Source organism: Heptranchias perlo, chromosome 22, assembly GCF_035084215.1.
Source record: "Heptranchias perlo isolate sHepPer1 chromosome 22, sHepPer1.hap1, whole genome shotgun sequence".
Taxonomy (NCBI): Eukaryota; Metazoa; Chordata; class Chondrichthyes; order Hexanchiformes; family Hexanchidae; genus Heptranchias; species Heptranchias perlo.
This window is the reverse complement of record NC_090346.1, coordinates 14390327-14406519: the sequence shown is the minus strand read 5'-3', so window position 1 is coordinate 14406519 and position 16193 is coordinate 14390327. Positions and strand designations below refer to the sequence as shown.

The window sequence follows — 16193 nt, the reverse complement described above, 5'->3', positions numbered from 1 at the left end:
GGTTTGCTTACAGTATGCGTGTGCATGCTTTTGTGGGTTGTTTTGAACCAGTTGGTGGTATGACATTCTTTTGTTACACAATTCTCTTAATAATCATGTAGGGTGAGTGTGGTAAGAGTAATCATCTAAATTATTGAAAAGAAAACTCAAATTGTTACAGATTTTTTTTTCAAGAACTGTACTAACTTCGGTTTCAGATCTTTGAGGGGGGGGGAAGAAGTTAAACTGAAATGTTCTAGACATGTCTAATTTTGTTGATATCCATGGGATATCCTCTAGCTGTGGGAAGGCCATGACTGGTGTCATAATGACTTATTTTTTAATTTCAGAAGGGAGATGATGCAGAAGAAGGAGTAACAAGTGAAGGTGAGTTGCTGATCTGATATCTTAGCTGTAGTTTATCAGGTAAAGCAGTATGTTGTAGATCATCCTTTAATATACTAAGCTCATAAAGTGTGTTAATACATACATTCAGGATTTCTTATCATGTTGTCTGTTCATAAACCCTAGAAATAATCAGTGAGGGCGGAGAGGTTGGAGCACCAACATGCTGCTCTGGTGATTCTCCACAGAGGTGAGTTCACAGGCTTGGCTGTGCCATTGGGAAAGAGGCTAAACAGAGTCAACACACTTTCCCAAAGGGAAGGAAAACTGGCAGGTGAGTCTCACTGGGCGACTCTCCCGTGCCCTCTGACAGCTGCCTCGAGGGGCATTGGCAGTGGCGTGGGAGCAGGTCGGCTGCCCATGTTCTCACCAATTTGATGGTGCATGGCAACGGGTTAAACCAACAAGGAACAGCCAGCTACCTTCAAGAGCACATCAAATCTTACCTGGGTTTTAGATGTATTTTTTCTTTTCCAGAATTTGATAAATTTTTGGAAGAGAGAGCGAAAGCAGCAGAGAGAGTCCCAAACCTGCCCTCCCCTCCCTCCAGCAACTCCACTCCTCCGACAGTGCTTGCTGCAAGCGTAAAGAAGCAGGATCGTTCTAAGGATGCCCTCTTCGCTTTGTAAATAACAAGTGTGTGTTTTTTGCGTGTACGTACGTGCGTGTGGTTAATCTCTGTTATTGGGCAGAGTGCTGCTGTACAGTCAGCTATGGCTTCTCAATACGCAGCTGGTGATGCACTTGAATTCTTTAGTGCATTTCCGTTACCTCCCCACTAATTCATAAACTGCCTTATTTTGTGTGCACTCTTTGGTTTAAAACTGACGGGCTGTTTTTTTTTCAAACCACTGGCTTTTAACATTTTCCACAGTATGAAGTATTATGCGCATATATAGCTAGACTTGCAACATGCTTGCAGTACATAATTATATAATGGTTTAGACCCACTACCTCCTAAAACAGTACGAGCCCAAAGGACATACTTTCTGGTTAACATGTATCTCGTAAAAGGGAAATGAAAAAAAACTGGCTACTTTGGCATTATTACGAAGTGTTCATAAAACTGTAAAATTTCAACAAGTGTGCTTTTAAAAAAAATCTCAAAGTAAACTAGTTCCTCTGGCCAGACTTCAGTGTTTTGGGACATAGCACCTTGTACAGTGCAATAGGTATCATAGAAGTTGTCTGTATTATAAGGGACATTAGAGAAATTCAGAAGTTTATTCTAATCTATATTTTAGTGTGTTGAACTATACTAATTGTATTACATGTGTAACACTAAAATGCAGTGTGTTGCAACTAGAACTGCACTGGGAAATATGCATTAAATGCAAGATGAACTCTTGTAGCCAAGAGAAGATACTGATTGTCACGCAAGCAGCCACTTTTGTGCATGCTTTATATGAAGCAAAGCGATGAATTGACAATTTCTGGATTGTGTGTGTGTGGTCTTTTCTTTTAGTTAAACCCTGCTATGTGGGGCCAGTGCTGATGATTTTAGAGTAACTGACTAGCATGTTTGTGCCGCCTAGGAGCAGTGTTATTTTCCTGGAGCCACTGTTAAACGACTCATCAATTCCTAGAAACCATGTCCATAGTCTGTTAGGCAGGAAAACCCATTTACACAGGGAGGCTTTACTGAAAAATAGTTCACCTCCTGAAGTCAGACTGATATAATTCCAGATGCTGCTTACTTCAGGTTTGTTTGGTGGGGGAGGACACCGAATGTAGGCTTGTGCCACTTCCACCTTCAAGCTTAAATGGGTTATATACAGATGAGGGAGGCCATTCATTCCATCTAGCTCACTCTTCCATAGAAACCTAGAGCTCCGTTGCTGCAGCATCTAACTGTCTCTTGAATGATGATTCCAGAGTTTCTTCCTCCATTACCCTATCTGGAAGACCATTCCAAATATTATTCACTCAAGTGCTTCCTGACCTCAATCCTGAACCTGCCTTTTACCATTTTGTATCCTTCTCTATGCCTTCTCCATTCTCTACAAGGTCCCCTCTCATTCGCCTCTTTTCAAGGCTGGAGAGTTTGACCCTTTTCTTGTACCTCAGTCCTTAGGAGCATTTAGTGTGTTATTTTGCTATTGATGATGGCCCTAATGTATTTATATTTTTAATGTTTTCTCTTTCCTTTCAATCTTCCCTTTCCAGTTTGTATAGCTGTAACAGTACCCAAGAGTGATGCTGAAAGCTGGTCATTATATATTCCAGTGTTATCACAAGGATTTCAGTAAAATTTAACGATTGGTGTGAATTTTTCCTATGGTGCCCCTTGGAACTGTGCAAAAACACCAGCAATGTAATTTGAGATTTTCTCCTTCCCAAACTTGGGTTGTCCCTATGGAGAGTATTTTGAACTGTAAAGCAATAGGGTGAAGTATTGGTCATTAATGGTGGGAGCAAGTTGAGCTGATGAAGTAAGAGTTTCATACATTAAAGTGTATTTGCTGAAGTGTTTTTTTCCCCCATAGTGTATTGGTAGCAAAGTCCTAAATATGTCTAATGACCACACTGGATGATACTATTGGTGGCCATTTAGACCCTTAGCTCTGGAATTCTCTCCTAAACCTGTCCACCTCTCCTCCTTTTAAGAGCCTCCTTGAAACTTACCAAGCTTTTATGTCACCTGTCCTAATATCTCCTCCTTTAGCTCGGTGTCATTTTTTGTCTTATTACGCTCCTGTGAAGTTCCTTGGAACGTTTTCCTACGTTAAGTGTGCTATTTAAATGCAAGTTGTTCAGTCTAATGAATAATACTGCCTCTGGCACTTGAACTCATTTTCTGAAAAAAAAAAGTGGCATCTTTATTCTTCCTTCTTTGTCTAATGCATTAAGAACCTTTTCAATTTTGGGCATGAGCCATCTCTCACCTGTTTTCCATTACTTTTTTTTTTAAATGGCTCCCTTATCCCCACAGGAGAATATCACAACCATGAAAATGTGGATCTGATTCTGCTGTTGGGAATAGGGGGAAGGTTAAACAATATAAATGGGGGGAGCTAGCACACAGATTTCAATCTACCGCAGTCTGATTGACAAAAGTGCCAAACATAAAACCACCTCAAAATCAGGAGAGCTACAGAGAATTATTGCCTTTCAAACTCGCATGAATTCTTTCTCTGAAAAAGTGGAACTCATCTGTATAAGTGGTCAACACCATGAGAATTATGGCGAACGACAGTAACTGCATTGTGCTGTTTCAGGATTTATTGTTTTGTAAAAAAAATAGTAGACGCTAAGGATTTTTTTTAAACCCAAGTTACTAGATCCAGAGGGTTAAATTTCGTATGACCTTAAACGTTTCTGATGAAAGGTCATTGACCTGAAATGTTAACTCTGTTTCTCTCTACAGATGCTGCCTGACCTGTTGAGTGTTTCTAGCATTTTCTGTTTTTATTTCAACTATTTTAAATATTGTCTTTGCATTCTCATGCTATAAATTTTCTGCACTGCCAGAATATTTTGAACACCAAACAATGCAAAGTAATACAAAATAATTCAGAATCTGATCTATTGAGTCTACCCCCCAATACACAAATTAATGCAGTTGTGTGATGAATCAGTGTCTGTCTTGCATTGCAATTAAAAGATGGATGGATGGATGTATGTATGCATGGTAAGGTGGTTAGTATATGTATGTTATGCATGGTTAGGGTTAGTAGTATCCTCCTTTGTAATGAAATATCAACCCATGAATCTTATTTTTCACAACACAGAAAATCCAAGCTTGGTAATGAAAATAAATCCATTAATTTTTTTCTCTTGATCAGTGCTCAGACCCATCAAGAACTGTTGTAAGACTGACAAACTGTAATTATTGAGCATCTAACTCGCTGGTCATGCTGAGCTTTTCACAGCTGAGAGATCAGTGTTTCAGGTACTGGGCTGTTGTTGGACACTATGGCTGTTAAATTAGCATTTTGTTGGGTTTTCGAACTTGGTCTATTTTACAGTATAAATACAAACACTAAGGTGTGGCCATGTGGTTACTTATTTTAAGCACCTTTATAATATGAAAGGATTAGGATTAGGGTAGTTGTGAGATCTCTTTGCAGAGCTTTTCCCAATTAAATTGCCCAAATAACATTAACAAGCTTTGCTGGTAGAAGCTGTTTGTTGCATTTCCGATGTACTTTGCTCAGCCTTTTGTGCATCCTATTTAATGTTTTGAGGGGCACTGGTGATGTAACTTGTGGAAAAGAGGTCAAAGCTAAGAAAACAACAGAAGGATCACCACAGTGAAGGTGTGAATATTGTTTGAACCCATCCAGGTCTATTAAACTGAGGCCTTAGAGTCCTTTTGATCAGTGCAGTCCGATTCTAGCAGATTCTTGCCTCCCATCTACAAGTTTGCTTCATCTCTCCATTGAGCTGAGGAATGATTTAGAACGTATCCTCGTTTCTTCCTCCTATCCAGGTGAGTGGGATGGATTGAATTGGCTTGGGATGCAAAATCCACTCCCCGGGTTTGGGAATTAAGTGCTCAGTCACATGAGCTTCCCAGGAGCTTAAAGTCGAGTTGCTTCATTTTCCTTCCCAAAACGTTACATGATTGTAAAGCAATGATTGAAGGGGAAAAAACTGGAAAAACAGCCCTGCAGATCAAAATAGAGTATTATACCATCCTGGAGGAATGCTGTTCAAATGTGTATAAAAGGGTTAGTAACTGTTTATACGAATATTAATGTACAGTTCAATGGATTTATTGTAAAAAAAAAACTTTCAGTAACAAAAAAATCCTCAATGATACTTTGATAAGTAGACAATGTGTTGGTAGTATAAGGTATGTATAATTTGATAACCTGCCAAACATGTTAATTAACAAAAATAAAAGTGATGTGCCCAAGCAATTAACAGCAATGGAATTCAAATATAATATTTCTGTTATTGTAGGGTAGTATGGTGTATAGCAATGACACTAGTAGCATTAAACTCCTTATGATCAACAGTGTTTAGCAACACCTATCTGATCATCTCAAACGGTGTAGTAATTATTAATAACCTCAACCGAGTGGAGTAAATGTTACCTCCTTAGTGGTAGCCCCTGTAGGTGTTGCCACTTGCATAGTAGCAAAAGAATCCTTCTGATTTGCGAATCACTTCAATCGAATGCTTGTTAAAGGAATGGGTTGAAAATGTGAGCGTTTTGTAACAGTTTAAAATTTACTTTCACAAATCTTCATGAGAGTGCAGTGGTGAGTTTTCTAAACCAGCCTTTCAGCTTGGAAAACCAGTTAGATGGTTTGGGGTTTTCTTTCATTCATTTTCATCTGTTGAGATACATATTTTTTGAGTTGGTACCTTCATCTGTCATTAAATCATCATAAATTCTCAGCTACTGTTAAAATACAAGGATTACATATACTACAAATAACGATTGTTTCTTGATACTAACCACTGACTACATTTAAAAGAATTTTAAACCAATGAGCAGATAATGTGGGATAAACATTGTAAATATGGGACTAAATTGTTCACTGGTGTCTTGTGAATTCCTTCAAAAAAAAAACAAACACTAGTGTCTAAAATTAGTTTTACTGTTCACTACAACCTTACTCAGAAATGCCGTCGAACAAAACAACATTGTCCTGTGGATGACTGTGTGTAATCACCCCAGTTTGGGACCAGGGCTTTCTTATTGGGTACTGGATAGCATACATCCCTTTCCCCTCTGGATCTTGGGAGAATGAGATGGATATATGACTCCTGTTACTGGTACTAAGCAAAATGATTATGGAGACCCCATTTAAAATAGTCAAAAGGCCACAACACTACCCTTCCCTTCCCCACGAGATGAACTGTTGCTTTAGATGTTACGTCTGATCATATTAAAATTTTTATTGAAGTTAATAAAGTGCTGTCCAACTGCAAACTGTTTGTCAGGATATGTAAAACAGTTGGGTTTTTTTTAAATGGGAAACAAATGTAATATTTAAAAAAGCAATAAAATAATTTACAAATGCTCAGTAACTAAAGCACATCAATGCTGTCATGTTATTCCACTTGTTCACTTAAGTTCAGAAGGGGATGAGGAGGGGCCACAGACTGCAGTGTGAAATTCCCTGCCTTCTCCAAACCGACTGCAGTGTGAACTCCAAACCCCCCCCACCCCCAGTTAAAAATTATTGTGGCTTTTTAACTTCTCCCCAGTGGCATTTTGTGCTTCCAGTTGTGTAATCCTGTTATTATGAGGCTTAAAATTATAGATGATGGATTTTGTGTGTTTTTTTCCTCCATTTTGTTAGGAGGTATATTGTCCTTACAACTCCTGGCTTAACTAGCCAGATTGGGAAAAAGAACTGTTCTAATTGAGGGTGTTCATTTGGACAGGTCTGGCCAGGAGGTTTAATTCTCTCTCTGCACACACGCTTGGAGTAACCTCTGGTCGCGTATAAGCATACATGTGCAAATCTCCCCTGGGCAGCAGGGAATTAAACCAGGTACACCTTGGCTAAAATCCAAACTGCAGTGATCTCCAACCAGTAGCTACAGTGTAAATGCAACCTCAGACTCCGGTGTCACTCCTAATTTCGTCAGGAAAGACTTGATCCTTTATAAACGGACACCTAATGCTTTTTAATGAAGCTGTCTCGGTGGTTGATCTGTACTAGGAGTGTTTGTAAACTTTTTTCAAAAATTAATTAATTGATTTTCTCAAACAAAGCTTTCCCTTTTGTAAATGAACAGGGGAGGGGGATGAATTAAAGAATTAACCCGGTTTAGATCCTGGATCTCATTCATTACAAGTAAGGTTCATGATTATCATTGCCATTCGATGGTGGGTTTCCACTGCAGGGAAGTGATTGCTTTTTACAAAGGCTTGGTATACATATAACCAACTCAAAATTATGCAGCTTAACAGTGACCTGTTCAATTACATTCATATAACACTAACTTTGTAGGCTGTAAGAGCTAAACCCCTGTATGTTAGTCAGTAGGTGTAGGAGTGTGGTTTAATTTATTTATGAACATTTTAGCTTTTTGGGTTTAATTTCCACATATGAGAATACACAGCATATATGCTTGTCTGTAACCTGTCGTTTCACTGACTTTGTGTTTCTGCAGACTTGTAAATTATGTCAGTCATCCATGTAAAAATGGAATGAATGTGTGGTTTGTACTGAACTGTCACTACTGCTTAAATTCTGTAGTGCTTGACCCTTGCATGTAATGTTATAAATAAACACTAGTGTGTGTACCTGTTTTTTTTTTTGCCCTAGTGTTCTGTTCATTACTTAATAGTGGCACAGACCTGCAGTTAGAGCTGGTGCATTGTATTGTGAACTAGAAGGTTCAAATTTGAATCCAGGCTTTAGCAGATGTTCAAGCTTTGCTGTTTCATTGAGGGGGTTTCAGCGGTGCTTAGCTCTGTCAATTTTATCTTGCACTGAGGGCATGAGAGAGGAAAAGCCATGTGATGTACATATTTCAGGTACCTTTCAGCCACAATGTTTGACTTGCCTGAAGGAGAACAGCATAAAGATGCCAACAAGACAATATTGTTGGAGATATGAATTGGAGAGGGATTGTGGTAATTGGTGATCAATCTCTCTCTCTCTCTCTCTCTCTCTCTCCATTTTCTCTTTATCTTCTTCCAGTATGCAATGACTCATCCTAGGATATGGTTCCAAAGGCACCACCAACCTTTAGTTACCTTGCCCAGCAGCCAGTTCTTTATGCATGAGCCAGAACAGCAAGTGCCTGCAGGTAATTCGATCATAGGGCGTCATAACAGAGCTTGATCCTGTCCTGACCAAACATCCACTTATGCCAGTGGTGTATTGACCATTTTAAAAGTGGGTAAGCTACATCTAGTGGAATTTGGAGACATGCTCCCCCAGAAAATTTTCTTTTTGGCACTTCATTTGATGCATTTCGGAGTACAATGTAATTATATTCTTCATAACGCGACCACTTAATCCACTGGACTTACAACAGCCACCATTATAGTGTTTTTATGTTATGTTGTGGTAATTATAAGCAAAATATACACTAGTTTATTGATTTTATTTCAAGTTGTTTCTTGGAATTTTGGTTTCAGAATGAATGAACCATTGAACAACTGCTCATCATCCATTCAGTAACAAATTAGTTATTGAAACATTCATCTTTTCTGACATCTTTAAAAAATATTTTACTATTCAGCCAATAAAAATGTAGTAAACAATGTTTTGTACATTGTACCCTTTAGTATCCAGCAAATGGATTTACAACATGCAGCGTCACTTTCTCCAGGAACACATCTGGCCATTCTTTTTGTTGCAAGCTCCTGACCAAAGCCTTACATAACATGATTACTGTGGTCATAGTTTTGTTATGAATGGTCTATGCCATACAGTCCAGGACTATTTGCCCTAACTGTAGCCTCCTGCCACTACGTTTGAACTTTCACAGGTCAGTCAATTAACACCCCTATGTCTTTCTCAGACACTTTAGAACACATTTCTCAAGTTACAAACTATAGAAATGATGCCAACATCTACTTGTTATATGCTATGCTGTTATGTACATCTGTGTGTATAAATCAACATGTGTCTATTGAAGGCCATTTGTCAATCATGGAACCACTTTCCCCAATCCAAATCCAGTTGCAATTTTTAACCCTCTTGTAAGGTCCTGATTACCACACGATTTGGAGTCATCTGCAATTTAATTACTGTGCTGCCTGTACCGTCCTCCAGATCATTAATAAACAGAAAGGAACCCAGCACTGATGCCTGGCACCCCATTCATGACTGGACCCTGTTGGCAAGCTACTTCAATTAAAACTACACTTTGTTTATGGTTCCTTAGCTCTATAATTACCGTGACAATACCTGATTACATAATGTGAAAGGAAGCACTTATTGATCCATGATTTTAATATCAAATGTACAACACTCAGCCCTACAAAGTATTGCAGTCCTACAGTAATTGAAACTTGAAGATTTCTGGATATATGTAGGTATGTATCTCTCTATAATGCATGTGTGTGTGTCAATAAGAGATAAATGACTGATTAAGTGCAAAGTAAAACCAAGTGTTAAGCTCAAGGTTCCTAATTGCATCATGAATCAAGCATTTCTTTGGTCATCGACCTGAAACGTTAACTCTGTTTCTCTCTCCACACAGATGCTATCTGACCTGTTCAGTATTTCCAGCATTTTCTTTTTTTATTTCAGATTTCCAGCATCTGCAGTACTTTGCTTTAGCTCCATGCATTTGTTACCTCCTAGACTTGACTATTCTAATGCTCTCTTGGCTAGCTTCCCATCTTCCACCCTCCATAAACTTGAGCTCATCGAAAACTCTGCTGCCTGTATCCTAACTTGCACCAAGTCCTGTTTACCCATCACCCCAGTGCTCACTGACCTACACTGGCTCCTGGTCCGGCAACCCTTGTTTTCAAATCTCTTCATGGCCTCGCCCCTCTCTCTCTAACCTCCTACAATCCTGAGATCTCTGTGCTCCTCCAATTCTTGCCTCTTGCGCATCCTCGATTTTAATCTGACCACCATGCCTTGCCGTCATCTGTCTAGGCCCTAAGCTCTGGAATTCCCGCCCTAAACTTCTCCACCTCTCTCCTTTTAAGACGCTTCTTAAAACCTACCTCTTTGACCAAGCTTTTGGTCACCTGTCCTAACATCTCCTTATGTGGCTTAATGTCAAATTTTATTTGATAATCGCGCCTTTGAAGCGCCTTGGAATATTTTACTACTTTAAAGGCACTATATAAATGCAAGTTGTAGCTGAACTGTAATGCAATATTGAGCTGCAGTCTTTTGCCTCACTTAAGATAACATAGAGTTTCACCACTGGCAAATGACCTGAGGCACTAGGATGGCAAGGATTTAATGCTGGCTGTTGACATGTATGCACAGCAGGGCTGTGTACATTAAAGGAATGGGATGCTCTAAGGATCTCACCCAGCTATGGAATGAGAGTGCAGGTGTTTGTATTGTTTTTCAAATGAAATTGAAGGAAAAACAACTTTTATTCCCAGTCCCCCAGACACACAGGGACTAGCATTTTTTTCAATCATACCCCTTTTTTATCTCAGTTCTAAATTTAGGCAGCCTTGTATTGCAAAGCAAACATCATTGCCCTGGATCAAAAGCAAAATACTGCAGCTGCTGGAGATCTGAAATAAAAACAGAAGATGCCAGAAATACCAGCAATTAGCCAGCATTGGTGGAAAAAGAAACAAGTTAACGTTTTAGGTCGATGACCTTTCATCAGAACTGACAGAAATGAAAGATTTAACAGTTTTTAAGCTGGTACAGAGCCATACAAAGGTGAGGAGGAAAGGGAGGGGAGGAGACGAAAGAACAAAAGGGAATGTCTGTGATAGGGTGGGGGACAGGAGTGATTGAATGACAAAAGGGTTGATGGGACAAGTAGAGAAACAAAAGATGGGTCTAGAACAGCTGTAAATGGCAACAGCAGAACCATTAGCAACAGCTGCTGTCTGAGAAAATGGGACTATTGGTTATGATTTTAAGTTATTGAAATCAATGTTGAGTCCGGAAGATTGTCAAGTGCCTAATCGAAAGATGAGGTGCTGTTCCACGAGCTTTCGTTGAGCTTCATTGGAACAGTGTAGGAGGCCAAGGACAGAGAGATCGGAGCGGGAGTGGGACGGAGAATTGAAATGGCAAGTGACCGGAAGGTTAGGGTCACGCTTGGGGACGGAGTGGAGGTGTTCAGCAAAGCAATCACCCAATCTGTGTTTGGTCTCCCCAATGTAGAGGAGACTACATTGTGAGCAGTGAATACAGTATACTAAAGTGAAAGAAGTACAAGTGAATGGCTGTTTCACCTGGAAGGAGTCTTTGGGGCCCTGGACAGTGGGAAGGGAGGAGGTGAAAAGGCAGGTGTTGCATCTCCTCCGCTCGCATGGGGAAGTGCCGTGAGGAGGCGAGCGGGTGTTGGGGGGTGATGGAAGAATGGACCAGGGTGTTGCGGAGGCAACTGTTCCTTTGGAATGCTGAAAGGGGAGGGGAGGGAAAGATGTGTTTAGTGGTGGCATCGTGCAGGAGGTGGCGGAAATGGAAGAGGGTGATATGTTGAATGTGGAGGCTAGTGGGGTGGAAGGTGAGGACAAAGGGGACCCTTTCCTGGTTCTGGAGGGGAAGGGGTGAGGGCAGAATTGCGGGAAACGGGACGGACACGATCGAGGGCCCCGTCAACTACAGTGGAGGGGAATCCTCAGTTGAGGAAAAAGGGAAGACATATCGGACGCACTGGTGTGGAAGGTGGCATCGTCGGAACAGATGCAACGGGGAAACTGGGAGAAGGGAATAGAGTCCTTACAGGAAATGCGGCAGGGGGAAGTGTAATCAAGGGTGTCGGTGGGCTTATAGTAGATATTGGTTGTCATGATGTGGAGATGCCGGTGATGCACATCGTTCACCTGACGAAGGAGGAAGCCTCCGAAAGCTTGTGAATTTAAAATAAAATTGCTGGACTATAACTTGGTGTTGTAAAATTGTTTACAATTAGATATTGGTTGACAGCCTATCCTCAGAAAAATCAAGGAAGAGTCGGAGATGGACCATGTGAAGGCGAGGGAAGGGAGGAAATTAGATGCAAAGTTGATGAAATTTCCCAGTGCGACGCGAGAGCAGGAAACGGCACCCTGGAGTCCCCTCACAAGTCTTATTCTGAAATGTTGCTGCTTCAAGCTGACCGAAGTCTTCAACAACTTTTTTTATCTTACTGATCTTGGCGTGAGTCCTGGCTACAACCAGCATGTACACACATATACAGCCCCACCTCGGGCAAATGTAGTTCAAAATCAATCTCCTTGTAGGGACCACCTGGCTAACACTCGGCAACTTTCCCATAAGTGATGCAGCTGAATTTTGGAATTCGGTTTCGAGTGAGGCTGGTGGGCAATAAACCATTCGGTGCCACAGCATGTCGGAGCTCGAACGGTTCTGAGTTTCAAACACAGTATTATTACTTTTTTATTTTTGTTTGTCACGGAAATCAGCCCACTCGGAAATATCAAAGACTGAGTAGGAAATCTTAAATTGTGCCCATAGGGACTGCATCCCTGGGCAGATGGCACTGAAATTGCAACAGGAAGCTTTAATGAGACACACAAACATACTGAAGAAGGCACATGGGAAGTTAACGACCTAAATGACTAATCCTAATTGAATGGAAAGGTTCTGCTTTCTTCTTTTTATTTAAACTCATTAACAATTTGTATGTGCACCCACATAGTTCTGCTTCGTGTCTTACCACAGAGCAGAATATTGGTAAGATAATCACAATGTCTTATCTCTTTTTTGATTTGTAGAACTAGGAATAAATGTGTAATAGGTTGTCGTGTATTAAGAAATGGATAGTCAACTTGACTTCTGATATTCATAATTTGCTGGCTTGAGAAATATCTTGGTCACCTGAACTTACTGGAATTTTGATCCCTGCTCCTATGTAATTTGCATTTCATGTTTCGCATTATGTTTGGGAAGGCCAAGAAAATTATTTTTAAAAAGTTTAAACTCATTGCCACACCCCAAGGTCTCACTGCACCAACTGAGCAATGTCAATGCTGGAATTTTACTGATTAGTGGATGAATGGGATGAAGCTGCGCTCTGTTAGACGTATTGTTATTTTTCCCATTTTCTCTGCCTTCATGAAGCACTTGACTGTTGCTGGGATACAGTTCCACGTGTGCCAGCGGCCCTCTGATACTTTGAACAATTGGGCTATTCTTCACATGCAGAATATTTGACCAGGGGAGTCATCACAGTCCCCACATGCATACTTTCTGAGTTGGGAGGGGAGGGGAGGGGGTCACTGGATTGGGAGTGAGAACCCTGGCTGATTTCCCCCTTTCCCCCCCCCCCCTTTTAGCCTGGGGGTGCTGAGGCCAGCTATTGCACATTGAGAGGGTAATTACAGACCCTTGTTATAAACAATTTGATGTAGCAAAACCATGCACATTATCATGGCCCCCTCACTAAGGAACAAAACCACATGAAATGGCTGCACCCCTCATTTTATTGGGTATGTCTCCCACCATAGATTTATTATAACAAGAGGCTTATAGCAGTGTCATTAAAATAATTATTTAATTTAATTTAAAATCAAACTTTTTCTTTTGAAATGCCAAAAGCTTACTGTTGTATATATTTAACTTCTTTCAATGCAGAACTGTGCAACCCCTATTATTTTCAAAGGTCCATTTAAAATGACTAGTCTGCAAACAGCTCTGTAATTCACCTCCTAACTGTTAGTTGTTCTACATAAAATATGGAAAGTTGCATTAAACAAGTGTGGTGTGTTTGACCTACAGGTTTGGGGCGGGGGACGGAATAAAGTAGTAGTTGATCATTAAACCAAAGCCCTATATGTATTGGACTTACTCTGAGAATTGTATGCTTGGAGTTCATTATCACCATCCGATCCTATACTGAACAGACACTGGCCCTTCTATGCTATCTGAAGTACATTTTACTGATTTAACCGGACAGCAAATGGAGGTTCAAATTACCATGACAGTCACAGCAATGGTGAGCAGAATCTTAATGGAGAGATTTAAGGAGAGGTATAAATAAAACCAAAATCAATGTGCTGAGTAAGTATACCCCAGGGTATTATAACAGTGCGATGAGCAATTACAGCACAGATACTAATTGTATAGTGATCTAATGTAGAATTGTGTACACTGTATCCATTGCAAAAAGTGTTAAGTCTTTCCATTATGTATGTGTGTAAATGATACAGCATTGATGTAATGGTCTATCCATTGCCGCTCTGAGATTCATGTATTAGGTCAAAGTACAGAACAGTCCAGTAATAGCAGCATAAAATCTCACATTCAAAGCTTACATGCCATTTGCAGTCTATCGCAGTGTCTAAAGGGAAAAAAAATAACTTCCATTTATATAGCATCTTACTTCCTCCTTAGGATGTCCAAAAGCATTTCACAACTAATAGATTACTTTTCAAGTACAGTCTCTATTATTATGCAAGCAAACATGGCAGTCAGATTATGCACAGCAAGGTCCTACATGAAAATGACCAGATAATCTATTTTAGTGATGTTGGTCGAGGGAAGAACATTGGCCAGGACCCAGGGGAGAACTCTCGTGCATTCATCTGAGAGGACAGACGGGGCCTTGGTTTAACATCTCATCCTAAAGTCAGCACCTCTGACAATCAGAGACCCATGTGTCTGAGTCTTATACCTGCCATCATGTCTGCATTTAAAACTTAAAGCACAAGGCCAGATTCCCTCCCCATGAGCTTTGGGAATTGTAGGTCACCAGGCTCGATTGGAAGCAGCAGTGTGGAGGTCACAGGTCTCGGGTCTTAGGAGAGTGGCCTAAGAGCACTACAGTTGGCGATATGTGCTGGTGCTCCAAGGCACATCAGCAGCATGCTAATTCTACTGGATGAATCCCTGTTACTTGAGCTGTCTTTAGGTTGTAGATTGGAGCGCTAGGAGGGCAGCAGAGAAGCACACCCAAGACCTACGAGCACCACTTTTTTTCTTTTGAAGTGTGCCACCAGCCCCTATTGAGCCCATCGTAATGACAGGAATCATAGAGTCTTACAGCAGAGAAGGAGGCCATTCAGCCCATTGTGCCCGTGCCGGCACTTTGTAAGAGTTATTCAATTAGTCCCATTCTCCACGTTTTCCCCATAGCCCTGCAAATTTTTCCTTTTTGAGTATATATTCAATTCCCTTTTGAAAGTTACTATTGAATCTACTTCCAGCACACTTTCAGGAAGTGCATTCCAGATCATAACAACTCGCTGTGTAAAAAAAAAATTCTCCTTGACTAATTCTGGTACCTTTGCCAAATATCTTAAATCTCTGTCCTCTGCTTACCAACCTTCCTGCCAGTGGAAACAATTTCTCCCTATCTACTCTATCACAACCCCTCATAATTTTAGGAACATAGAAACAGGAGTAGGCCATTCAGCCCCTCAAACCTGTTCCATCTTTCAATTAGATTATGGCTGATTTGTATCTCAACTAAATTTACCTGCCTTGGTTCCATGTCTATTAATACCCTTTTCCAACAAAAATCTATCAATCTCAATTTTGAAATTTCCAATTGACCCCAAGCCTCAACAGCATTTTGGGGTGGCGTGGGAAGAGTTCGAGATTTCCATTACCCTTTGTGTGAAGAAGTGATTCCTGACATCACCCTTGGCTGGCCTAGCTCTAATTTTAAGGTAATGCTCCCTTGTTCTGGACTCCCCCAACAGAAAAAAATAGTTTCTCTCTATCTACCCTATCAAATCCTTTAACTATCTTAAACACCTCAATTAGATCACCCCTTAATCTTCTATATTTTGAACCCTAATTTTGAAGAGGAATGATGTAGGTTCACATTTTCCAATGTCTCCAACAGCATGTTATCATAGGAATAGAGGGAATTTGGGACCTGGACACTGTGGGAGACACAGAACTCCCCTCCATTTATACAGCGGTGTGGTAATAGGGATGGAGGAAACACACGAGTGTCTCCAACATAAGGTTGCCAACTCTGGTTGGACGTATTCCTGGAGGTTTCATCACATTTTTTTTTAGTCGTTCATGGGATGTGGGCGTCGCTGGCGAGGCCAGCATTTATTGCTCATCCCTAATTGCCCTTGAGAAGGTGGTGGTGAGCCGCCTTCTTGAACCGCTGCAGTCCGTGTGGTGAAGGTTCTCCCACAGTGCTGTTAGGAAGGGAGTTCCAGGATTTTGACCCAGCGACGATGAAGGAACGGCGATATATTTCCAAGTTGGGATGGTGTGTGACTTGGAGGGGAACGTGCAGGTGGTGTTGTTCCCATGTGCCTG

The 16193-nt window shown here is 40.7% G+C and overlaps 1 protein-coding gene across 7 annotated transcripts in view; it reads left to right on the top strand.

Annotated features, from left to right (window-relative positions):
• The window catches only part of tom1l2 (target of myb1 like 2 membrane trafficking protein), a 48949-nt gene extending 41346 nt beyond the window's left edge, over nt 1-7603 (top strand). For 4 of the 7 annotated variants that reach the window (XM_068002964.1, XM_068002960.1, XM_068002958.1 and 1 more), the window contains 2 exons: nt 330-366; nt 862-7603. In XM_068002964.1, coding sequence (XP_067859065.1) covers nt 330-366; nt 862-1013 — 189 coding nt within the window. In that variant the 3' untranslated portion in view covers nt 1014-7603. Of the gene's footprint in view, nt 1-329; nt 367-510; nt 575-861 lie in introns of all 7 variants that reach the window. The other 3 variants (XM_068002961.1, XM_068002959.1, XM_068002963.1) reach the window with 2 other exon arrangements.
• The last annotated feature ends 8590 nt before the right edge of the window (nt 7604-16193 follow it).